Raw genomic sequence first — 27,125 nt, forward strand, 5'->3', positions numbered from 1 at the left:
GCTGGTAGGAATGAAAAATGGTACAGCCACTCTGGAAAACAGTTTGGCAGTTTCTTATAAAATAAAACATACACTTACCATATGCTCCAGCAATCCCAGTCCTAGGTATTTACTCAAGAAATGGAAACATATTTCCACACAAAATACTGTACACAAATGTTTAGCTGTTTTACTTATAATCACACACACACACAAAATGGAAAACAATCTAAATACCATTTGACAAGTAAATGGTTAAAAACAAAATGTGGCACATTCTATACAATGGAATACTACTCACGATAAAAAGAAATGAACTTCGATATACACAACTTGGATCACTCTTAAAGGCATTATGATGAGTGAAAGAAACCAGACCCAAAAGGTTACATACTGTATGATTTAAATGATATTCTCAAAAGGAGAAAGCTAGAAAATGTCAGAGAACAGACCAATGGCTGGCAGGTGTTAAGGGTATATAACTACAAAGGGGTGCATGAGGGAGTTTTGGAGGTGATGGAACTGTATCTTGATTGTGGTGGAAGTTACATAAATCAGTACATGTGTTAAAATTCATAAAGCTATACATCTAAGAAAAATTTGATTTTACTGTTTGTTAATTCTAGAAGTTAAATAAATTTTTTTTAAAATTTACAGTAAACCTAACACTGAATGATGACACAACTAATTGGCCAAACAGATATTCTGAGAAGAGTAGGCAGAGTGAATAGCTAAAACTAGTCTCTGATGCTGGAAGGTGCCTGGTATATTCAAGGAATAGTGAGGAGGTCAATGTGGCTAAAGTGGAATGAGCAGAGGAGAGTAGAGTAGAGAAGTTCAGAGATGTAATGGGGGATCAGATCATAAAAGGTGCTTATACCATTATAAGGACTTTGGCTTTGAGTGAAATGGGGAGCCGCTGAAGGGTTTTGAGCAACAGAGTAATATGAACTGATTTAATGTTTTTAAAGGACTACTGATTTCTGTGTTGAAAACAGATTGGTGGCATGAGGAACAGGAGAAAAGGGAAGACATCTTAGGAATGATGGTGGCTCAGTCCACAGTAGTTATGACACATGTGGTGAGAAACAGCTGGAGTCTAGATATATTTTGAAGGTGAAGCCAAGAAAATTTTCTGATGGATTAGTCTGAGAGAAATAAAGGAATCATGGATGACTCCAAGTTTTCTGGTCTGAACAACCAAAAGAATGAAACTGGCATCAATTGAAAATAGGACAGCCTTAAGTGGAATAGATTGTGGGGAAAGAACTGTAGTTCAATTTTGAATATACATAATTTGACATTTTATTAGACAACCAAGTAGAAATTCATTTTTGGCTAGAAAGACCATGATGCATCCAGTGGCCTTGGCTATACTGACTGCACTGTACGGTCCTCTGGGTAGAGAGGAATCATGGAGAATTCAGGAGCACAGTGAGGATGTGTGCTGCGGGAAGCTCATTCGGACTGAGAGGTGTGGCCACTTGTGAATTATGTGTCCAGTTTTTCACCCTGGTGTTGATTCAGGGGTTAAGTTCATTTGACTTATTCCTTAACACTTTCTCTGTCTCAGGATATAAGATTTTAAATGGTGAAGAATGAGTCTCTGAGCATAAATTCTTAAATGAACATGTCTTTTCTTGAAGTACTCATTTGAGATTATTCTTTCCTTATTGTCTATCTTTGCTGTAATTGGTAGAGTGAAGCTGGGTTGTTCAGTGGATGCAATAATGCAGTACCATCATGCAGTGTCCTGAGAACAAAAGGTCCACGGCTACATATTCTATTAATAAGCAAAGGATTTTATATAAAAACACGTCTTGGGATTTTCCCCATTCCCCTATCGTAATAAGGCAATTTTTTTTGAGGGGGAGGTATTGATATGAGGCCATCACCTTCTATTGCAATTTAGTATTCTTCAAAGTGTATGAAATTCATTAATATCTCAAGGGGTATTGTTGATCATTGTTACCTTAGTCCTAATATATAGTGTCAGAAATAACAAAATTTTAATGATTTAACAGAACTTCATTTAATAAGTATGTTTAAAGTTCATCTCTTCCAAAAAACAGCATTTTAATTACATTCAAATTGTGTTCATCTTAAATATCAACAAACACATCATTTACATACAGGGATATATATTAGAAAACAGATGGAAATTAAAACAACTTCTATTTTTTAGAAGTTCTTACTTCCAAATTAGGACACTGTGAACTGCTAAATATGTACCTAAACAAAATGTATCCATTATCAGAAAACCACAACTTGCTCTAATAGGAAAAGAAGTGTAATACACATATAGTGGAACATAATTCACATAGGCTTAATTTACAGGTATGTTTCAAAGTATAAAACAAACAAAAATCCTGTACCTACAAATACAGGCAAAAGTCACAGCCGACATTTTAAACTAATGCACCAACATATAATGCTTTACCAGAGAAAGTAGAAGAGTTCCCAAGATTTTATGTTGACCCATGATTTTTCACTTCTTTGTTCTCAAATACAGAAGAAGAGGACTTAGAGTTTTCTTTTTGTCTTTAAATCATATTCATGTTTGTTTTTTGTTACATGGCAATGACCCAACTGCATCATGAGAAGTGCTATCAAACCAGATAGAACTCAGTAACCAAGACATTTCTTTGATTTCTCCCTGTACCTCCATTTCTCTTCAGAAAGCGTCTAAGGAAACTTCATAGACAATTGTGGTAAAGAGAGCAAACCAAATAATTCTGAGATGGCAAAGAAATATATGAGAGTTGGCACTAACATGGGTTTACAAAAAGTTACCCACCATTTATTAAACCACAAATGCAAAGAGAAATCTTACCTGGAAACATAAGTAGAATAAAAAGTACTAGAAAACAAATAGAAGGCATTTAGAATTGTGGCGTTTGGAGGCTTCAGTTTGGAAGACATAGAGAAACTAAGCTACCAGTAACTGTTAAGAGCATTTCTTTTCAACTTGTATAATTTACTTAAATTTTTAACTTGTCTAAATCAACTTTCTCTAGCCAAAACAAAGAGATCATAATCACTGTTTTTATATCAGAGATGTGTGACGACTGTAATGTAGGAGAAAAGAATGTTTGGGACACATCAGGTTAAAAGAGGTAGCACCAGGAATAAAACTAAGCACTTAATCTGATCAAAGTCAGGGAGGAATTCTGCCTTTCTTCAGTTTTTACTGCATTTCATAGTTGCAAAAAAAGAACATCCTTTCTTTTTTTTTTTTCCTTAATGTGCCTCAGGTTAAAAATGGCACAATGAATAGTCCTTAATCAGCACACATTATTTTTGAAAGGGACATTTTTAGATTTTGGTCATTTGCTTTTCTTTGCTTGTTTTTTAATGATAAATCTTTAGAGTCGACTCTTTTAAAATGTTGCTCAGATGGACAGATATAGTCAGACCTTTCTTAAAAGTAAACAATTTACTCTGCATTAAAAAAAATCACCAATAAGAGTTCTAAGTCAGTGTTTCAAACAAATGAAATGTTTAACTTCAAATTAAGTATGTTTAACTGCTATTGTGTTAAATAATGAAACTAACTCTATTTCATTCAATTATAAACATATTAACAAACATATAATCATTCCCTATGATCACTATAAAAATTAAATTATCCTTTTCTCTTTTATATGAAGATGGTGGTTCTAAAGCAACACTTTCAACCAGAAAAGCCCATTCAGAATAACACACGACCCCATTTCAGTTTTTGGAAGTCAGTGCATTCAGTGGTTATGAGTAGGCATGATGTTCTTCTGAAGCTAAGAAGTCTGGAAGGGTTAAAAAAAAAAGAAGAAGAAGAAGAAGAGGAAGAAAAAGAAGAAAAAAAGAAAAGATAAATAATCTGAAAGATATCCTTAATGATCACAAATACTGCCAGTACTCAAAGTCAAGTATGTTATAACCTGAATGTCAATCAGTTGTGGTTTTTTCTCCCAATGAAAGGCGTTCCCATAACTGGAGCAACTGTTCACCAACCTGAGGTTCTAGTTCCTAGATAAACCAAAAGTCAGAATGAACATAAAAAGGACCAGACTGAATTTTTTATCATCAAAACCTATACTGATAAAAATGTAAGAAAATCAACTCAAATTCCATGTTTCTACAAGAACATGCTAAACTCCTATGTTATGCATTGCTCTAATTCTTTTCGTTAAGATTCAGAGTTGACTTCCAGATTTCCAAGATTGTAGTTAACCTGAAAATATTGCAACTATCTGTGACAAAATGGTGAGAAATTTCCAGGAAGTTCTTCTGCAATTTTTTCTATCTGGAAATAATAAATTTTGTTTTCGTGGAGATTTAGCAAAAGCACTCAGCTTAAACTTCCAAAGGTTTATGGTGATACTTAGCATATTAGATGTTTGGGGTATTTTTCTCAAGAAAGTATCTTGGATGACTATAAGGAATGTGACTTATTTCAAAATCATTATTATAGAATAAAAATGAAAATATTTTTATATATTTGAAAAGAGCATTTATAGTCCCCTTGTGACATCACGTGCACTTAAAAGGAACCCTAACACTTTTCATATGGTGATTTGAACTGAGTCACACTTGTTCAAATAAAGTATTAGATGTGACCTTAGGCAAGACTAGATAGATTCTCTGAATCTATTTTCTCCTATAAAATATTTGGCTAATAACTCATTTTAGGCCTAAGAATTGAACTACCTCATATAAAGAAGCTAGCACAGTAGTCAATATATCAATATATGTTAATTCCCATCACCTTAACTAGTTTAAAATACATAGCAGCATCATGAAGGCCAAGCAAAGCATAATAGAAATAAAACAAGTCACAAAAATATTAAAAGGTTATTATTTATGTTATATTATTAGTTAAAGCCACAAAGAACTTAGATACTGTTGTTATCCTTAGACTTTAGTGAAATTACTTCAGAATTACACTAGGTTTTGATCATATCTTTACTTAAACAGGAACCTCCAAGAATTGACTTATGAAAGATTTTATATATGCAATGACAGAGAGAAGTCAAATTTACAAAATGTTAAAAAAAACAATGAGCTCTGTCAGGCACATTTGAAAGTAGGCTTCTAACTACCTCTTTTACAAATCTGAACCATTATCTCCCCATGTCCACATAGAATATACAATTTGTATTCTTGCATTTGCTCCTCAAACAAATCACTGAATAACAGCCAAACAAAACAAAAAGAAGAGTGGAAGAAAAATATTAAATGCCATTGCATACCTGCCCATCTCTGCTTATCTGGACTTTCTTGTTGTCATTCCAAGGATTGAGTAAATGGTGTGCAAACTGAAAGGGAAGACTTTCTTTTCGTATCCACTCCACCTTAAACACTCCTCCTAGTCCAGCTGAACCCCAGTCCTGACTCTTTTCCCTTCCTATCTCAGAAGACATTCTAGAAAATCCCTGTGGGTAAAATGAGGGGAAATGGTGAAGGTGAGGATGACATTAAGACTCTGAATTCAATTTATCTGAGAAACTCTGAGTTGTTTTTTTTTTATTTTAAGGTAAAAATGTAATATAAAAATAATAGATATATAACAAAAATCCAGAAAGCCACCCATTGTTTTTTATAAAAAGATGAATTAGCAAATTTTAGAGGAAAGACCAATTCCAGCCTTCTAATATAATTTCAAATACAGATATTTTCTAAATAATATATCATAGTTCTAAACCCACATTTATCCATTACAAATGGATACAATCTAATTTCTAGGTTTTTAATTCCAAAAATGATAATAATATCAAATAATAATTCATTATTTTATAAATTCAGATATACATCAAGTAAAGATGAATTAAGAAACACACTCAGTTTCCTGACAGTCAAAACTAATCTCTTTGGCCTATTTTAAATAAACATTTTATCAAAAAGCCACACTTCTCATTACTTTTAATCCACCTGAGAAATAGTAAATCTAAAGTTGTCTCAAAAGGAAAAATTGTTTATCTGGAAAAGCTCTGGTAAAACAAGGCAAAAGTAAAGGGATCCCTATACATCATTCCTTTGAAGAGGTGCAATATATTCCTCATCCAAGCACAATGTATTCTTCCATTCCAATGCAATAAAAAGCCAGCTTCTTTTTAACCACTATGATTTAAATGATCTGATCTGCAGACAGAAGAACAATGCCCTTTTACTGCTTCAGGATGGCTCACCTGGAAATGTCCAGATCCTTGAACAGAAAATATCAAGTAAACCATGCTGCTTTCCCAAAAGGCTCGGTTTAGCTTCCTCTCATTACTAGAGGTTGTAGACCAGATACCCTTCTGTTGAGAAATTTCAAGATTTCTCAGATTGCTACTCTTCATTATGAAGTATCGAATAGGCATGTTTGGTCTTGGTGAAGGAGATTTTGAGCCCTAAAAAAGGAAGTATAAATTCTTGAAAAGTAATTTGACCTTTCAAAATCAATAGGCTCCATTAAACATCTTCATAAATATATAAACCAAAATATTTTACCAAATAGTCAAGAAATGCAAATAGCTCTATAATGCCTGAAAACCTACACAAGGCTCAGTCAAAATGAGGTTAAAGAGCCAAAACCAAGCACTCATTTTCAGAGTATTCAAAATCCCTTATCAAGAAAGGATCCTGGGCTTCCCTGGTGGCACAGTGGTTGAGAGTCCGCCTGCTGATGCAGGGGACACGGGTTCGTGCCCTGGTCCGGGAAGATCTCACATGCCACGGAGCGGCTGGGGCCGTGAGCCATGGCCGCTGAGCCTGCGCATCCAGAGCCTGTGCTCCACAACAGGAGAGGCCACAACAGTGAGAGGCCCACACACCACAGAAAAAAAAAAAGAAAGAAAGGATCCTGGTTTGCCAACTTTGATTTACACTCCAAATGTACTTTCAGAAAATATTTTAATAAACTTGCGAAGTCTGAAAACAAAACAAAAATTGCTCCAGCTTACTGCTTCGATACAGTTTCCAGGCGGCAATGCGGGAAGGGAAACACAAACAGAATCCAATGGTCTTACTGAATTGCAGACATAGACCTTAGAGTTTAGAGGCCAAGGTAACTAGATTTTCCACGGCAGTGTACTATATAGAAGGAAGCTTCATGGGAAGAGAACTCCCAGGGAACTGCAGAAGGGGTTCCCAGAAGTTTTGGGGTAAGTAGTGACCTGCACATAGGTAAGAAAAAATGACCTGAGGCCAGGAAAGATCCAAAGGAAAAGAGTTCTTAGAGCTCACACACAGTTGGGAATATTTCATCTTATTCCAGACAGAAGAGAAAGAACTTGTAATACATAGTGCATTAGCCCACAGAAGGATCATACTTTAGTACTGGAACTAAATTAGTATCAGAATAAAAACTGCCCTGGATCCACCCTAACACTGCTTAAAAGCAAATCCTGAAAGGATTACACTGATTGCAACTAACTTAACTGTGTATCAGAAAAATGTCTAACACTATTTAAAGAAATACAACAAAAATATAGCAGCCAAACAAAATTTTAAGGAATGCAAACAACAGGAGAATATGACACACAACCAGAAAAAGACTAATCAACAGGAACAGAGTGAGATCTGACAGATGATGATATTAGGAGATAAGAATTTAAAGCAGCTATCCTAAATCTATGTGCTACGTTCAAGAAGGTGGAGGAAACATAAATGTGATGAGTGGGGAAATAGAATGTATTTTTTTAAAGACCCAAAAGAAGTTCTGGAGATTAAAATATAATATATGAAGTAAAAATACACTAAAAAGAATGCACATCAGATTAAACATTACAAATAAAAACATCAGTGAATTTAAAGATGTAGCAATAGAAATGATCTCAAATGAAGGAAAGAGACAAAAACAACTGAAAAAAATGAAGAGAATATCAGTGACCCATGGAACAATATCAAGTAGTCTTACATTTGTATACCTAGAGTTCCAGAGAAGAAGGGGGAGAGATGAGATATAAAAAAATATATGAAAAATAATGGTGTTAAATTTCCCAAAATTGATGGAAAGTATAAATATACAGATTAAACAGGAAATATAAAGAGAACCAGACCGAGTCATATCAAAATCAAATTGCTGAAAACCAGTGAGAAAAAGAAAATCTTAAAAGCAGCTAGGGGAAAAAAAGACAAATTATATATGGAGAAAGAAAGATAAGAATGATACTAGACATCCCATGAGAAACTATGTAAATTACTAATCTAGTATTATAATAATGAAAGAAAATCACTGTCAACCTAGAATTATATACACAGTAAAAATATCTTTCAAAAATAAAAGTGAAAAAGAATTTTCACACAAAAGCTAAAAGAATTCATTTCCTGCAGATCTGTACTTAAAGAAATGTTAAAAGAAGGTTTTCAGCCAGAAGAATATGATCCAAGACAGAAATTCGTGTCAACACAAAAGAATAAAAAGCACAGGAAACTGTAAATATTGAGTAAATATAAAGAACATTTTCCTAACTTTTGCTAAAAAGATAATTGACTATGTAAGTAAAAAGCAATACATTGTGGCATTTATAACATATGTTGAAAAAAATGTATGAAACCAATAACATAATGGATTGAAGGGTAAAATAAAAGTACATTGTTGCAAGGTTCTCAAACTGTAACTGAAAGGGCATAATACTGATTCAGGATACATTAGGGTAAGGTAAAAATGACTTAACTAGTGAATTCTATCAAACATTTAAGGAAGAAACAATACCAAATCTACACATCTCTTCCAAAAATTGAAGTGGAAGGAACACTTCCCAACTAATCTTTAAGAGTACAGCATTATTCTGATACCAAAACCATCCAAAGATAACATAAGAAAAGATAACTAGAGAATAATATCTCTCATAAACAAAGATCCCTCATTTAACAAAATTTTTGATTGAACAAAATCAAATCTAGCAATATTTTAAAAGGATAATAGATTATTACCAAGAGAGGTATAAACAATAGAAAATCAATCAATGAAATCCATTATATTAACAGACCAAAAGAATTGTGTTATCATTTCAATAGATGTAAAAAAAAAAAAACACTGAGTATAATTCAATGCTTATTCCTAACAAACCTTCTTATCAAACTAGGTCCAAAAGAAAACATCCCACTAAATGGTGGAAGACTTAAGATTTACCCTCTAAGGTCAAGACAAAGAGGAGGACTCTCAGCATCTTTATTAAATATTTTATTGCAGGTTCTAGCCATAGATATAAGGCAAAAAAGAAATAAACGGCGTTCACTTTGGAAAGGAAAGAAGTAAAACTACCTTTATTAACAGCATGATTGTCCATGTAGAAAATCCTGAGAAATCTACATAAAAAGCTAATAGAATTAATAAGTGAAGTAAGGTCATAGGATATAGGATAAATATACAAAAATCAAATGCATTTCTATATGATACCAATGAACTGAAACTTAAAATTTAAAAAAAACAACAGCATCAAAAATATAAACTATTTAGGAATAAATGTAAGAAGAAAACTGTAATATTTGAACTCTGAAATTTACAAAACACTGTTGAGAGAAATTAAAGAATATCTAAATAAATGCAGCTATGCTTATGGATTGGAAGATTAAAAATTGTTAATTGTAGATTTTCAAGTTGATCTATAGATTTAATGCAATTCCACTCAAAATACAAAAAGTTTTTCTGTAGAAATTGACAAGCTTCTTCTAAGTTTATACAAAAGCACAAAGATTGTAGAAGAACCAAAACAATTTTGCAAAAGAAGAACAAAGTTGGAGAAAAATCATTAACTGATTTCAAGACTTACTAGGAAGCTATTATATAATCAAGTCACTGTAGCACTGGCAAAGGAGAAGTATGCAGATCAATGAAATAGAGTCCAATAAGTAGAAAACATATTTATGGTCAATTGATTCTTGACAAAGGTGCCAAGGTAATTCAATGAATAAAAGATCTTTTCAACAGATGGCTCTGGAACAACTGTATAGGCAAAGACCAAAAAATTATTGTTCACCCACCCATACTATAAACAAAAATTAACTTGAAATTAATTAATTCAAGGTATATGAAATAGATCATATACCTATCAATACATGTAGAAGTTCCAACTGTAAAATCTCTAGAAGAAAGTACAGGAGAAAATCTTGGGTTAGGCAAGGACTTCTTAGGACACCAAAAATATGAACCCTAATACAAAAAACAGATGAAACCAAAATAGAAAAAAATAGATTAAATGGATTTCCATCAATATTTGTTCTTTAAAAGACAACTGAATCACTTTGCTGTACACCTGAACCTAATACAATATTGTAAATCAACTATACTCCAACATATAATAAAAATTAAATTAAAAATATAAAAAATAAAATAAAGTAAATAAGCAACAAGGATACATTGTACAGCACAGGGGAAATACAGCCATTATTTTGTAACAACTTTAAGTGGAGTATGATCTATAAAAATATTGAATCACTATGTTGTACACATAAAACTAATATACTATTGTAAATCAAGCATACCTCAATAAAAAATTAAAAAATTTTAAAAACACTCATAAATAAATAAAGTGATGGGTTACATGAGAAAAAAAAAAGACACCATTAAGAAAATGTAGGGCTTCCCTGGTGGCGCAGTGGTTGAGAGTCCGCCTGCCGATGCAGGGGACGAAATGCAAGCACAGACTATTAGAAAAAATGTTCAAAACATAAAATTAAGACTTGTATCCAGAATATACTAAGAAACTCTTACAACTAAATAAAAAAAGACAACCAATAAACAATGTAAAGAGGTTAACAAAAATTTGCACAGATATTTCGCCAAAGAAGATTCAGAAATGGCAAAAAAGCACATGAAATGATGCTCAACATCCTTAGTCACTGGGGAAATGAAAATTAAAACTACAGTGGAGTATCACTATATACCCACGAGAATGGCTAAAATTAAGAGACTAGTAATGTTAAGTATTGTTATGAATACTGAACAAATGGAATTCTCATAGATTATTGAAGGGAATAGAAAATAGTACAGCTATTTCAGAAAACAGTTGAGTAGTTTCTTGTAAAGTTATACTTACCATACAACCCAACAAACCTACTCCTGGGTATGTACCCAAGATTAGAAAACATATCTATATGTAAAGATTTGTACCTGAATATTATTCATAATAGTCAAAAAGTAGAAATGATCCAAATGTCCATCAATGGTAAATAGATAAACATACTGTGGCATATCCATACAATGGAATACTACTCAGCAATAAAAATAAACTAATAATACACTCAATAATACAGATGAATTTCAAAAGTGAAATAGCCTGTCATAAAAAGCTATATACATTCCATTTACAGGAAGTACCAAAAAAAGCAAAATTCCCAGAACAAAGAGCAGTTTAGTGGTTGCCAGAATCTAGGGGTGATGCGCATGTTCTCTACATGACTATAGTACAGTTACATGATTGTATACATTTGTCAAAATTCACTCAATTGTACAGTTTAAATTCGTGAATTTTATTGTGTAAATTATGCCTTAATAAAGGCACTTTAAAATTAAAAACAAAAAAACCTTAAAACCTAAGAATGCAAATCTGCAAAAACACTGCTTTTCCTCTTATTTAACAAGAGTAGTTCAGCAGACATTTTCACCAGAACCACATCATATAGCTAACGAACACTAATCGAATACTCAGGTACTAACAATGCAGGAAAGTAAATGTAAACATATTCTAGACATTTGAAGTCATCCGTATTACAAATTTTTTAAAAGATACATAGTTCTCAATTCTTTATCAACATTTCCTATCTTCCTAACCCCATCCAGTCTTGTGTTTTTTAATATAACCATTGAATTGGAGAAATCAATTAAGAATTGAAAGAAACTATTGTTTTCAATTCTGAAGGTATGAACCAAAATTAATCTAAGAAAATCTTCTTGTCATTTGTTTTGAACAAAAAAAGGTTCTAAAGATACAGAAAGGAAATCATGAACTGCCTAGCTACATGCCATCAGTGAATGACCTATTAGGTTTAAAACACCCCAAGATGATAATAACCTAAAATACTTGGCAAGCAGGAAAAAACTAAAAAATTTACTGTTTGTCAGCTTCTATTTATATCTAGAACAGAGGCCATGATTAGTCACTTAAAAACAATTTTATAATTTTGTTTAAATATGTAACATCAGATTTGCTACAAATCCTTGATACTCTACCTTTCCTGAGGATGGAGGAGAAGGACTAGCACAAGGACTTTGATAATTATTGCTGTCTGTATTCACAGAAGACTGATCTGACCTGTCATCAGTGCTTCGTTTAGGATGTAAAATTCCTCTGTCTTTGTACTTCTGAGGTGGGTGCAGTGCTGGAGATGGAGATTTCATCAATACTCTTGAGTGAAAATGAGGAAGCAAAGATCAGTTATACATAAGTTCATAATACAAAGCACAGTCCATTTCAAACCAAAGCTCCAATGACACTTTGATTTATGGAATAGTATTTAAAAAGGCAATTTCATTCTTCAATTACATTTAGATGAAAGAGTTGTATTATTACGGTATACTTACAAAAACAACATTTAAAATAATACAAAAATACATTTAAAACAACCTATAAAAATCTTTAACTTAATATTAAATACCCAAGTATTATTCCCTTACAAAACTCCTAATCTCTTTTAATGTCAGTCCAGGATAAGTCCTTAACAATTATAATGTCTTATATTGATATTTAATGTCTTTTAACATTATAAAATTAATTAAATATACCTGTGCTAACGGCCTTTACTAGAATATCACTGACTCCGCTTCCGTTCCACTTTCATATAATATCGTAAAGCCAAATACAATAGATTTCAAAAGTATACTAAAAATTACAGTATGGTAAAGTGGAAATAAGACAGGACTAGAGTCAGGAGAGAAGATTTTTGGGACAGTACTAAATTTACAACTAACGAGGCAGGTGATCCTGGGCAAGTCTTAATTTATCTGAGTTTTAATTTCCTTACCTGTTAGATAAAGGGAGTAAATTAGATAAACGCTAAGATTCTTCTGTTTTAAAATTCTATCAATAAATGCAGCAAAAACAGCAGTCAGGAATTTTATAATTTTTTAAAAAGTATACATCTTAGTGGAACAACCAGACATTAAAAAAAAGACATTAAGTACTTCCTAAAGTAGTGCAATATAAAGTTCATACTACCTATAAAATATTCTTGCCAAAACACTGGATCTAATCAAGCCCTGAGAGCTAACCACCATTTTCCATGAAATACATAGGGTATAGCAATAAAAAGAAACCAATACAGAATGTGGTACATCTAATGCCACTGACCTCGTTCCCTAAAAAAAGTCAGCAGAGGAACTAACTGCTCTAGATCACAAGAGATTCAAGAAACAAGACACCCTAATACAATGCATGAGTCCTCCCTAGATGTTGTTTCAAATAAATCTATAGTTTGAGAATTGGGGAAATGATTATTTTCTTGGGACTGATAATTGGATTTTGATTATGTAGGAAAAATCCCTCTATTTTTAAGAGATGCATATTTAAATACAGAAGGGTAAAATGACATGATGCATGAGACTGATTTTTGAAATATGTAAACAGAAAAAGAAAAGAAGCAAGAAAAAAATAATTGGGGTAGATAAAGCAAATAGGTGAAAATCTTGGTAAACTAGTGAAGTTGAAATATGGAATTCACCATGACATATCATTTACTTTGCTATGTTTAACAATATTTGTAATAAACAAACGAAACAAAAAAGGCCAAGTCATCAATAGTATATAAACTTCCACTGAGTCTTGCAATTATAATTATTCTGCCTTCAAAAGAAGTTAAAATAGCTTATCCCCACAATTTGCTTCTCTTTCAGTAAGTATCTTAGATCCAATACTATTTCGTTCAAAAATGAAATAAAATAGCTAAAAACCTAAAAATATTAACGAAAATATATAATGAATAAACATCTGAATAATTAATAACAACTTGATAAATGTAAAGAACCAACTTTTCAGGTTTTTTTCCCTCTCATGAATTGACGTTCAATGAATTATCAAGTTACACCTCTAAAATTCCATCATTCTTTCCCTGGTACTTTATTTACCTGAAAATTAGGTAACAGAACTTAACTGAGTGTAATACCTTATTAAAATAAAAATGATGTTTTCAATAGAACTAAATGTCTACTTTCGTGGTTTTCAATTTGATCTTTGACTCTGTGCTCTATTCTAAGTTTTTCTCTCATACTTGGCTTCCCCCCCAAAGTTTCATGCACGTAGAAACAAAACATTCGTGTAAACCCTTCTAACCTAAATTTTTATTTAAGAGGAACAAAGAGCTAACTCATTTATATCTCATTTTTCTTATAGAAAAGATATGTTTATTCTCTGTAAATGAGCAAGTTATTATTTAGAAAATGACAATAAAAATTGGTTTAATTTTAAGGTGGGATGTGGGCAACTTCTATTTTTAAATAGTTTCTTAAACTTTAAAAAAATAGTTTCAATAAAATGCTTTTATTAAAAGAAATTATCTAATCTATATCTTGCCATGCTAGCATGAAAACTCTAACTATAAATCCCTTTTCTCCAAGAAGTAATCCTAGAAAGATTATAACTTCTCCATTCAAAAATAAATCTTCCTAAGAGTCCTCATTCTATTCCTCACCAAGCTACATCAATTCCAGGCCTTATCTATTAATGCTAGCAAAAGTCTAAAAGTGGATGAAATTCTGTATCTCACTGTTCAACAGACAAGAGAATGAAGAATGCAAGGCTACAACTTGTAAGGAAAGGAAAATGGTAGACACTGGTATCACAGGCGGAAAAATGAATTTATAAGATAATCAGTTTCTAAAGCATAACTAATACTACACTTTATAATTCTGATTTTCTTCTTCTGTATTTCCAAATTTTATTAAATGAGTATGTCTTACTTTTATAAAGAAAAAAAAATGAAGGTTTTTTTTCCCTAAAAATGTATGTGTGTAGTATGTATGTATATAGACACATATGTGTGTAAAAAGTCTCTGTGAACATAACAGGTTTTTTACAGATTAGTCTATAAATAACTCTACCACATAATTTCTATGCAAATGTATTCTCACATTCTAAACAATCATTGTTCAAGTAAACTTTTAGAACAATCTTTTTAAAAAGTGAGGCGTGTCTAAGTAGAAAATGTGTTTTTTACTATTTTCCTTTCACTTGGCAGTGTCTATATCAGAGAAAAAGGTTCAGGGATGCATATTATGAGAAGGTTTTCTAAGCAATTGGTTGAATTATTCCTAAAATGTAATATATGAAGAACTTGGAAACCACCATGTATTATTCCTTTTCAACTGAAGTCTTAACTGATAACATGCTTTTATGCTTCATTCAAATAAGTAAAATCTGATCAAAAGAAGGCAGGTACTATATACTCCATCTGATCCTTGAAAAACAATAAGCACTACATATCTTTTATGTTTCCATTGATCCTATTTTCAGGTTTTTAACAATGAAATCATATTCTTATCACAGAAACTATCTACCATACTGCCAAAATTAGCATTCCAAGCAAGAATTTTGTCTCTGTTATCAATTCTAACCTGGTTTAAAAAAAAAAATTAACTGATATAAAGAAATTTAAATTTGATTCTAACAAATATTTTTACAACCAGAAATATTTCTGAATCATGACCAACAATTCATTATAACCACTATTATACCACAATACATTTTTGGATAAATAATTCAATATAAGAGCTCTCATTATTATTACTAATCATATAATAAACAAAAAATCACATCTAATTGCCAAATGCTAGAAAAGATAAAAGAAGTTAGCTAAACTAAAAAATTTTGCCAAGACAGTAAATTTATTTACTTTTTTAATATATGTATGCCTCCCCTCAATAAAATGTAAACTCTCTGAAGAAAGAGATTTTGTCTGTCTTACACATTGCCATATCCTTCACACTAAGAACAACAGGCATTCAATGTGTCCCTGTATGAATGAATGAATAAAGTATTTTTCTGTAGGAATACTAGTCAGTGTTATTAATATCTAGGTAAGGCTTGTGGGGAGGCTGTTCTTCTAAATGGCCACAGCCAACACTTCTCATTGTGAAGTATCTAGGAAAGATATGGCTTGACATATATCAACTAAAATACATAATAAAAAATGTTGCTATCTTTTTCTCAGACCCTAAATTTGTAAATTCTGGAAATTAAATGTTTTAAGCTTTTCCTGACAAAAAAATTTCCTTGTTAAATAACTCAAGACCCCAGGAGCTTGAAATCCTTAATATTATCTAACACTCGAAAGAATTATCTTTTGAAAGTAACTCTTCCCATTTTATTGTGACCTTTTTGTGTATCTTAGATTATAAGAAAGTAATTTTTAAATATTATAAAAGCATGTGATTCTATGATAAATAACTATTTTCCTAGAGAAAATATCTCATTTTGATAAAATATTACGAATTTACCTTTCTGCAGTAGTAGACTCATCAGAAAATTCAGTATCTGCTGAAATTTTCCTACTATTATTTGACCTCCAAGATGATGCCAAAGGAAGTTCTTCTGAAGACATAGGCCTTGGCCTTTGGCCAATCCCAGATGGTTGTTGTAAACCTGCAGACTGTTCTTCAGTGCTTAAAACAGCTATAACTGCTCTTATGGTAGCGTCATCAACTTGGGACCAAGGTTTGGATGGAGCTCTCATTCGGCGTAAAAATAAGCTATGCCACTTCTGTCTAAGCTGCAGCAATAAACTGGCTGCCTATAATAAAATGGTTTCTTCAGTTCAAATAGATACAAGCAAAATATCTATCACACTTCCAAGACAACTATTTGTTTATTAGTTAAGGTCTAAAACTGTTTCCAAAGAACACGTTTTACATTTCATATCATTTACTATCAATTTCAGTCTTTCTGTTACATGAAAGAAATAAAATATCTTATTTACCATTTTGAGGCACTAGAGACCCAAAATCAAATGAAACACTCCAATGAGAGAGAAAGTAAACAATGTGTGGTAGAGTGTAATTATGATTAATACTGGAAAAGTAACAGCAGGGTAAATAAAGAAAAATACATTTAGTTCCATTCATACTTTATTTTTACTGCCAAATGATGATGTCCATAAGGCAGGTGAATTCATAGGTCCAGAGAAAAGCTTAAGCTAGAGATACAGATAAGATGTACCTGGAAGTTATCAATGCATAAATGGTTACTAAATCTACACATAGATGTAAGGTCCTTAGAGATTGTGCAGAGACAGAAGAACAGAGTAAAGAACAGACTACTAGAGAACATCTAACATTTAAGGCACAAACACATACAGAAGAGTTAGTGAAAGAACCTAAGATGGAATGACCTCTCTAGATAGAAGAATCAGGAAAGAGTAATGTCATAGAAACTAGTGACAAAGAAGTTGGGACAGGGGTGAGGAAGAAAAATGGGGAAGGGCAGAATCAATAAAAACAAGGGTATGGACAATAGCTAAATATGAGAGAAAGGTCAAATTTATCAAGGACAGCAGGCTGGCTTTGATAACCTGGAGGAGACAATATTGACCTTGGCAAGCACAGTTTCAGTGAAGCGAAAGATCGATGGGAATGGAAATGAGACTGCAGTAGGTTGAAGTGATAAATGAATGTATGGCAAAAAAGTAAACCTAGCCAGTATTGACTTTTAACAGTTGATATTGTCCCAAAAAAGGATATAGAATGATCTTTAAAAGTAAAGATGGAATTAAGGGAAGGCTTTATCAAGAAAATTTTTAATTTGAAAAAAAACATTCATCTTTCCTACTCCAGAGAAATATGAAAAGAGAAAACAGGATGAACTCACACCTTTCCCTTATAAACAGAGTTACATGAAATAAAAGGATTTCTTGTGTACCCAATATTCAATATTTTCTTATATACACAAAAATATTCAAATATTACCATGCTCAAATACTGAGCCACACCTAGATTTTTCAAATCCTCTAGAGAATAAACCCCAATATGGCAGAGAATGTATGAAAACTGAAAAACAAGCTGTATTCTCTCATACTAAGGGTTCAATTTTAAAGATATAATTTTCATCACACTGTGTATCAATTCATACAACTGAATAAAAGAAATCTATCACACTACTAAAAAGCAACTTACCTCTGGCTCTAGTTTGAAATTGAGCCACTCATCAAGTTTTAAAGCTGCCAAATTAGCAGTAGTTCTGTCTTCCATTTCACTATCACTACTGTCATTAGGAGTACCATCTGCTGTTCACACATATTGAAAGGAAAAAAATTTCACTTTTACTATCTTATATCACAGACAAAATAGTAAGTCAATATAGATACTCTACATTTACACAAATCCTCCTGATATACTAACAATTTGTGTGGGGAGTTCTCCAAAAACAACAGGTCACAAATTAAAACTCAGTATCTGGCCATTGTTTATTTCTCTACTCAAATTCTAAATATAAGAATTTTTCAAATTTTGTCAAGAACCCTCTTCTTTTTAATATCATTTACTAGCTGATGATTTCCAAATTTGTATTGCTAGTCCAAACTTTTTCCCCGAGCTCCAGATATGGATAATAAATCCACTGACTCCAAAAGAAAAAATCTTACTTAGGATTCCTTAGCCATCTCAAATTTAACATGTCTAAGAGGACCCCTGACTTCCCTACACAACCTGCTGCTCCCAGTTTTCTGAATCTCAAATAAGTGGCACCAATTATTCAACTAGCTATCACAGCCAAAAACCCAAGAATTAATGATTCCTCCCTTTCACTCACCACCCACATTCAATCCAGCCATTACTAGTACATCCAAAATAATTTTAAATCTACTTCTTTTCATATCAGATGCCATCACTGTAGTTCTGAGCCATCATTATCTATCATAAGACCACTGCAAAAGCCTCCTACTTGCCTCTTCTCTTCCGTTCTTGCTCCTTCAAGCAATCCATTCTCACAGCCAAAATGATTTTTTTTTAACATAAATCACACCATGTTACTCCCTTCTTAAAACCCTTCAACGGTTTCCCTTGCATTTTCCTTTACAAGTCCATGTCTTTCTTTCAACCTCAGATCATCCCACTCTCACCTTGATCACTGTGGTCCCAATCACACAATCTTTCTGTCTGTTCCTGTATCATTTCCTAGTGCAGAATCTTGGTCCTCACCATCTTCTCCTACCTAGAGCATATTCCTGCATCTTCACATGGCTGATTTCTTCTCATACTTTAGAGCTCAGCTTAAATCTCATCTCCTCATAGAAACTTGTCTAAGGTCCCTTTCTAAAGTAGGTCACTCCTAAGGAGACCCTCTTCATTTTCTTCAAAGTACCATGCATGTTATTTACTTTTTTGCTATATGTCAACACCCACTAACAGGTGAACTCCTGAAGACAGAAATACTTTGTATATCTTGTTTTCTGTTATATCCTCAATGCCTAGCACAATAACTGACATGTAATAGTTGCCCAATAAATATTTGCTGAATCACCAAATGGCAAAAAATTGGAAACAATCTAGATGTCCGACTGTAAAGGAACATTTCAAATGCATTATGTCACTATAATGTGATAGAATATTTTCCAGCCATTAATATGAAATATTAAAAATGTTTTTTATATTTTGTGAAATGAAAATAGCAGAATATAAACAGTATGGGTAAAATAACCTAAAATATGTAAACATACAGAAAAAAATGTATAATATTAAAAAGTGTTTGCGTAAGGGTAGTGGGATTATGGGTAACGTTTCCTTTAAACAATTATTTTGGTTTTCTTTTTAACATCTTTATTGGAGTATAATTGCTTTACATTGTTGTGTTAGTTTCTGCTGTATAACAGAGTGAATCAGCTATACATATACATATATCCCCATATTCCCTCCCTCTTTCGGTTCCCTCCCACCCTTCCTATCAACCCCTTTAGGTGGTCATAAAGCAAGGAGCTGATCTCCCTGTGCTAAGGGGCTGCTTCCTACTAGCTATCTATTTTATACTTGGTAGTTAAACAATTACCTGTTTTTTATGTTAAACTATCATTTAAATTCAAGTGGAAGAAAAAAACAGACTCTCAACAAGATTAATCAAAAATGCACAAATGAATATCAAGTTACCTTAGAAATCAATTTCAAGAACAATGGTACACTTTAGTAATTTTTAATTAGTCTTAATACATCAAAAGGGAGCTACTACCACATAAATTTTTATAATTTCAAAATTTGTTTGGTTTAGTAAGAAGAAAAAATTTTATTTCAAATAGATTTGTATTTCCTTCAATAATATATTTACCTCGAAAAGATGAAAGTTCCTGAAGAGCATTACTTGCCAACCTAGCTGGTCCACAAAATATCAATACAGTGACAGGTGTCACTGCTGAACAACATCTAATATTAGCTATTCTATGAGCTCTGGTCATTTCATCATAAATAAGCCAATCTGTGGGCAGTGCCTGAATTGCTGCAGCTTGACCATTAGCTGGAGGAATCTATTAGGAAAATAAATTTTAAAACTGTTAAGTAAATTTATCACTTAATTTACTGGTAATACTTTTAAAAAGTACAAAGTCCCTCAGCGAAATAGATGTTGTATATTAGTACCCAAACAAAAATTAAAGCAAGTCATTGGTCATGTAGTTTGTACATAAGTCCTCAATACTTAACACATTACCTCTTCCAACTTTAAGACTCAACCAAAATATTGTTCCAATGTTGAATTATACATACATAACTAATTAATTTCTTAAAGCAGGTTGGCATTGGGAGCATTTTTTTATTGATCTTCAACTATCTAAATTAGATTAGTTTTACCTCAAGGCCTAAGAGCATTCAAAAAGTTTTACCTTTTTATAGTGAGACTGACTGAGAACTGAACTGGGATGAAACCGTACTTTTTTCTCCTTTGGCCCTGTCAATACTACATTCTCTCTGTCCACGTGGACTAAATGAGGATACATGCCTGCAACCAATGCAGCTTTAACGACAGCCCAGTTCTCAGAATTTGTGTTAACATCTCGAATGTCACCACCACCTCGTGCTCTCACAAAACCTAGAAAGAGGAAACAAACCACACCAACCTTTTCTATTGCACAAAATATACTTTTAAATTTGGGTTTTTAACAAAAAATTGTATAATCCATACAAGTTTAATGATTCAAATGCCACAATAATTCATAAAATCTCCTCTGAAAAGTTTATAATATAGTCAATGTTCGAAGAAAGTTTAAGTTTGCTTAGGCTAAAGTAAGCAGAAGATTCATTGAGGAGTTAGGGACTTCAGAAACAAATACATATTCTTGCAATAAAGTTCTTCAAAAGCTGCTATCAGAAACATACTAAAATCATAGCTGAAAACCTAAACTATTCTGCTGAATGGTATTAATAACATCTTGGTTGTGACAGAAACTAATCCTGGAAGTGAAGTCAAGTAAATATAAAGTATTCTTGCTTGAATTTCAAAAGTCCTTCATATGTCCCCATATTTGAGACAACTCTGAATCCTCTGGTTCATTCCTTATATTACTTTGGCACTTCAGCTATTCCATAAATCCAGGCTCTGGTACTTTTCTTCTGTTTCCTCAATGTACTACGTCACTCAAAAAGAAATTCAAAGGGGCAGTTCTAAAATGAAATAGCAAAACTGACATTCTCTTTAAAAAAAAAAAAATCAAGTGCCTTCAAGTGATTACTAGTTGTTTTATGTTCCAAAAATATAAAGGCCAGCTTTCATATCAATCTACTTAAATTTTTGTAATTTCTCTTTCATAGAGCTAAATATTTATTAATAATGATAAAATATAACAAGTACAATCTCTAAATTGATTTTTGCCAACAAATATATTATAAATTGCTCATTGCCAACAGTATCAAAAAGCATTCATATATTTCTCAACTATAGCTTCTACAATATCATTTTTTTAATCAACAAACAAAAGTTGAGGTCATGCAGAAGTCTACAAAGCAGTTCATGAACATAAGATATACAACATGATAATGTCATAAAAATAATATAAGATGGCATTAGTTAACACTAGGAATACTATAATGTACAGGCAACTCTCAGTAGTTTAAATAGGTTCTTTGGAGGAAAATTTTACCTGATGCTCTAAGTTGACCAAGCAACTGAGTTCTCATGCCTATGATTATTTCCAGAGTAGCTTGTGAAAGAAAATTCTTTTCACAAAAGGCTCGCTCCCACCCATCACTTCGAGCCTTCTGCCATGCCTATAAAAATATAATTACATAACAAGACACATTTCTAATCACTTCTTAGGAACCAAAGTAACTGAAAATCACTACAATAACCACTCAAGGTCAGTTTTCCTTTTTCTGATTACTTTATAAAATCTAAGACTATGAAAAACAAAAACAAACTCATAGATACAGAGAACAGATTAATGGTTGCAAGAGGCGGGGGCTTAGAGGAGTGAGGAGGGTGGATGAAATAAGTGAAGGGGATCAGAAGGTACAAACTTTGAGCTATAAAAATAAATAAGTCCTGGAGACATAATATATAACATGGTGACTATGGTTAATAACACTGTACTGTATACTGGAAAGTTGCTAAGAGTAATTTTTTTTCATTTTTCAACATCAACATTTATTTTTTTAATTATTTTTTATTGGAGTACAGTTGGTTTACAATGTTGTGTTAGTTACTGCTGCAGAGCAAAGTGAATCACTTATACATATACACATATCCACTTTTTTAGATTCTCTTCCCCTATAGGTCATTACAGAGTACTGAGTAGAGTTCCCTGTGCTATACAGTAGGTTCTTATTAGTTATCTATTTTATATATAGTAGTGAGTATATGTCAATCCCAATCTCCCAATTTATCCCTCCCCTCCCTCTTTCCCCCTTGGTAACCATAAGTTTGTTTTCTACATCTGTGATTCTATTTCTGTTTTGTAAAAAGTTCATTTGAGAGAAATTTTTTTTTTTTTGCCTCCACCGAGCGGCATGTCGGATCTTAGTTCTCCAGTGAGGGATTGCACCTGCACCCCGTGCACTGGAAGCGTGAAGTCTTAACCACTGGATTGCCAGGGAAGTCCCTGAGAGTAATTTTTTTAATAAATATTTTTATTGAGACATAATTGACATATAACATTAGTTTTAGGTGCATAACATAATGATTTGTATTGTGAAATCATCATAACTCTAGTTAACAGACTAGAGAGTAGTCCTTAAAAGTTCTCATCACAAGAAAAAATTTTTTAACTATGTGTGGTGATGGATGTTAACTAAACTTATTGTGGTGACCATTTCACAATATATATAAATACTGTCATTAGGTTGTACACCTAAAACTAACATAACGTTATATGTCAAAAACATCTAATTTTTTAGAATAATTTTAAAATAAAATCTAAGACTTTATGACCAAATAGAATTTATCATTTTCAATTTATACTCAAATGCTATGAAAGCCATTGAGTTTATAAAATCCCAATGAGAACAAAGTATCAGGCAACCTAAATACCTAGCTATGTAAAAATATTTACCTTTACAGATGTGCCTGCTAACTTTCCTCCACTGAAGTATGGGAGATTTTCAATTAAGCCATCATAATACCATTTATATCTAAGAAACCTGCCACTTCAGGCCTCTAAAAATAATCTTTATATCACCCTCCTAATCTGTCTGAGAATGGAAAGTGGGATTCCTAGAAATCACCTATATGTAGTATAATGGAGCTCTCTTTGAAAATGAGTTCTCTTGTTTTGGAATATAACTGAAAGACAAAAGCAGTAATTTACCTTCTCTGTTTTTGAAGGAGCTGGGGAAAAAACAAAGAATAGATAGGAATTCTACTCCAAATCTCCCCCCAGTTATAATCACTCAACTGATCTACTATAATATATGGTATCTAATAGACCAAATTAATAGCAATGCATCAACCACTATTCAATAATGCCCACAAAAGACCTTATAATTACTTTTTTAATTGTATATATTGGAAAAATCCTGTATGCCTGGAAAAGAGTACTTTCTGCAAAAACGCAATTTTTTAATGTATAGATACAGCCTACATTCAAGAGAATTAAAGGATAAATAACATGTCTACCTTTTCAAGAAATAACATATTCTTCCCCCACATAGCTGAATTTCTAAATTATATATCATTTCCTTTACTCAGGCTCACTATACTTATCTTTTCTTTCCCATTTATTACTGTCCTCAATTTCTCACTATTATTATCTTAAAAATTTTAAGTGATTTTTGGATTTTGCTTTACAAAATTAAATTCTTAACATAGTGTCTTGAGCACACAAGAAAGGAACACACTGTAAAAAATCAATAAATGGATATTAAATTCAAGATAATTTTCTTCTAAGTTTTGTTCTATATACTTTGAATAATGTACAATGTTTCTTAACTAAAATTTTAGAGCATTCCTAAACAAGATATGATTAAAGATAAGGAATTTGGGTTTATAAAAAAGAAATATACATATAAGTATAAATAAAAATAAATATATACATAGTTTTACAAGGAGAAAACAGAAAATGAAAGAAAAAAGTAGAGAAAAATATGATAATTTTAACATATTAACAGTTTAGGAAGGTATTTTTCTGAGCAATTAATAAAATGTGACTTTATAATGAAACAAAATTAACAGAATCATATCTATTTTCTAATTTGTTACACTTACCCTAGAAATGTGTTTAACCAGCAACACTTCAAAAATAAAATGACAATAATAGTACCTGGAATGCTCTGAGAAGTGCCATGTGGTCACTGAAAGTCCCTGCAGTGAAACGTTTCCTACAAAGCATAGCTGCACGTTTTTGAGAGGCCTGCGTTGGCAGGACAAAAGGATCTCGATAGGCTAGTGTGCAGGCAATTGTAAGGATGGGGTCCAGACACTTTAACACCACAGCACATAGGACCATTTTACCAAGATGTGGTTCTACTGGCAAGTCAGCCAAATGATATCCAAGTTCAGTGAGATCTTCCCATGCATCCATTGCATCTATTGTCTAAATAAAAGGATATAAAATAGAACTTGACATGACCAAAAACTGTTTAATCAAACCACATACTTAAAAATCCATAAGTAAGATACAAGAACATAAATTTTCTTTTGCTACTGTACCTCGTAAAAAATATATTTTGCTTCAAATATATTATGTAAAAATGAACTATACGTACTGTGTTACTATAATTACCACGAGAGTATTATTCAAAATACATAATACGAAGATAATTTTTTTAGGTAAAAAATTAGTTAAGACATATTCTCAATTGGTTTAAATTTCAGGTAAAATGAAACTATTAAGACACCAACCTTAAGCATGTGCACAGCATTTCTTACAATTAAAGTTGGTGGAGGTTCAGGAGCTTTCATAAGGAAATCAGCAATAGGACAATTAACTGGGGCTAAGAGCTTGGTATGTAAACAAAGTTCCTGTAAATAAGAAGAGCAAATAATTTTGAAATACTGACACTTATAATTGATATTTATTTTTTTAAAAATCCTGGGAACTATAGTTTCCCAACACAGACTAGTAGAGTCTCTGATTAAAATGAACAGCAAAGGGAACAATGTCTTTCTATGAAAGATGGGCTCATACTTTAGTGCGAGAATCTTAATAACCATCCTCCATCAACAGCGGGCAATGTCTCCTCACACAGTTCTTATATATAACAATAACAGTCACTGTCCAAAAATCTTTTTTTTCCCTTTATATTACATTCTAGAATCTTTTATCCATTCAACAAATATTTAAGTGCTTGCTAGGTGCCAGGCACCATGTATCAAGTTGGAGAAAAAGAAGAGGATAGGCAGACACTGCCCCCATGGATTTTCACTGTGTGTGAAAAACAGAATAATTATATAATTAACTACTTAATTACAACTGGGATAAGTGCTATGAAGGATACAGGGAACTAAAGACGTAAACACAAGTTCAAGAAAGAGTAGGAGGAGGCAGCCATGGGAAGTCAAAGACAATTTCTGTGAGGAAATGACACTTAAGATGTACAGATTAATTAGGAATTAAACAGAAAAGGAATAAGGGGGTGGTTTCAATGGAGAGGGGATAGCACATATGAAGGCCCTAAGACAGAAGGAAACAAAATGTGCTTCAGAAACTGAAACTACTGGTATGAGCAGAGAGAAGAGGAAAGGCAAGAATTAAAAAATTAAAACGAGACACAAGCAGGAGAGATAATTTAGGCTTTTGTTAAGAACTTTGCATATCCTAAGAAGAATAGAAAATGGTACACAGGCATGGAGAAGTGGGAAGTCATCCAGGTACCTGGATGCCAAAAATATGACCCAGTGTCTCTTTAAGGTTTGGAAGCCAGCATCTAGCTCAGCACACCAGAGAATCAAATTAATGCACTTCTGATAGTTTTCCCTAGAAAGTACATAGTGTTTGGCTGTTCCATGAAGTCAGAAAACCAAAAGGAAAACAATTCATACAGGCCAGGAAATCTCAGTGAACTCAATTCCAAAACTACCAAGGTAAGATCAGCATCTTAAACTGAGATTTTGGTATTATCTTTTGTACTTTAAACGATTTGTTTTCTACTTCTCATTGAGAATTTAAAAGGTGAACACTCATGTGGTTGACAGACTCCTAGAATGTTACATTAAAAATACAATATATCTATAAACCATACTTAAATTCAAATGCACTCAAGTAATTCTTTTAAATTTTGGAGGTTTTTGAGTTAAATTTTCTTATACAGAAAAAATATTAGTTATATATAACCACCCTCAATAATATATACTTTATAATTTTATTTTATAAATTGATTTTTTAAAAGCCCAATCAGTATGAGTTGAAATGGTCCCTCTCCTCCCTCACCCACAAAAAATAGCCTTTTAGATAGAGTTAAGTAAATTTCCACCTGTAATGGCATTCTCAAAAGTTCTGGAGTCTGAAATTCCAACATATTCTGGAATCGAAGTCTACTGAACAGCCGGAAACAAATTCCAGGTCTGCATCGCCCTGCCCTTAAAATTGAAACACAAAATTAAGGCTCAAACCAGGAATAAAGACTATAATAAGGAAACTGTAAAAGCAATATGATTTAGGAGACAGAACAATGAACCAGTGGCATGACATGTGAGTCTGAACCTCTACTCTGATACTGATCCCCTAACCTTTGAAAAGGTACTTCACATCTGTGGGACTCAATTATTTCATTTATAAAGTGAGATTCATGAATGACAAGTAATACTACCTGACAAGTAATACTTCTAAGACAGTGGTAAAAATTTATA

General features: G+C 32.4%; 1 protein-coding gene across 5 annotated transcripts in view; it reads right to left on the minus strand.

The window, feature by feature from the left end:
• Positions 1-245: 245 nt before the first annotated feature.
• Positions 246-27,125, minus strand: part of YTHDC2 (YTH N6-methyladenosine RNA binding protein C2) — a 67,993-nt gene continuing 41,113 nt past the window's right edge. For 2 of the 5 annotated variants that reach the window (XM_024743359.1, XM_024743362.1), the window contains exons 18-29: positions 26,750-26,855; positions 25,179-25,298; positions 24,598-24,870; positions 21,985-22,111; positions 20,731-20,936; positions 20,181-20,376; positions 18,041-18,150; positions 16,370-16,662; positions 12,113-12,287; positions 6,144-6,347; positions 5,208-5,390; positions 246-3,984 (exon numbers count right to left, since the gene is read on the minus strand). In XM_024743359.1, coding sequence (XP_024599127.1) covers positions 3,904-3,984; positions 5,208-5,390; positions 6,144-6,347; positions 12,113-12,287; positions 16,370-16,662; positions 18,041-18,150; positions 20,181-20,376; positions 20,731-20,936; positions 21,985-22,111; positions 24,598-24,870; positions 25,179-25,298; positions 26,750-26,855 — 2,074 coding nt within the window. In that variant the 3' untranslated portion in view covers positions 246-3,903. Of the gene's footprint in view, positions 3,985-5,207; positions 5,391-6,143; positions 6,348-12,112; positions 12,288-16,369; positions 16,663-18,040; positions 18,151-20,180; positions 20,377-20,730; positions 20,937-21,984; positions 22,112-24,597; positions 24,871-25,178; positions 25,299-26,749; positions 26,856-27,125 lie in introns of those variants that run through there. The other 3 variants (XM_024743360.1, XM_024743361.1, XR_003003042.1) reach the window with 3 other exon arrangements.

The sequence above is a fragment of the Neophocaena asiaeorientalis genome, unplaced genomic scaffold, assembly GCF_003031525.2.
Source record: "Neophocaena asiaeorientalis asiaeorientalis breed wild unplaced genomic scaffold, Neophocaena_asiaeorientalis_V1.1 scaffold26, whole genome shotgun sequence".
Lineage (NCBI taxonomy): Eukaryota > Metazoa > Chordata > Mammalia > Artiodactyla > Phocoenidae > Neophocaena > Neophocaena asiaeorientalis.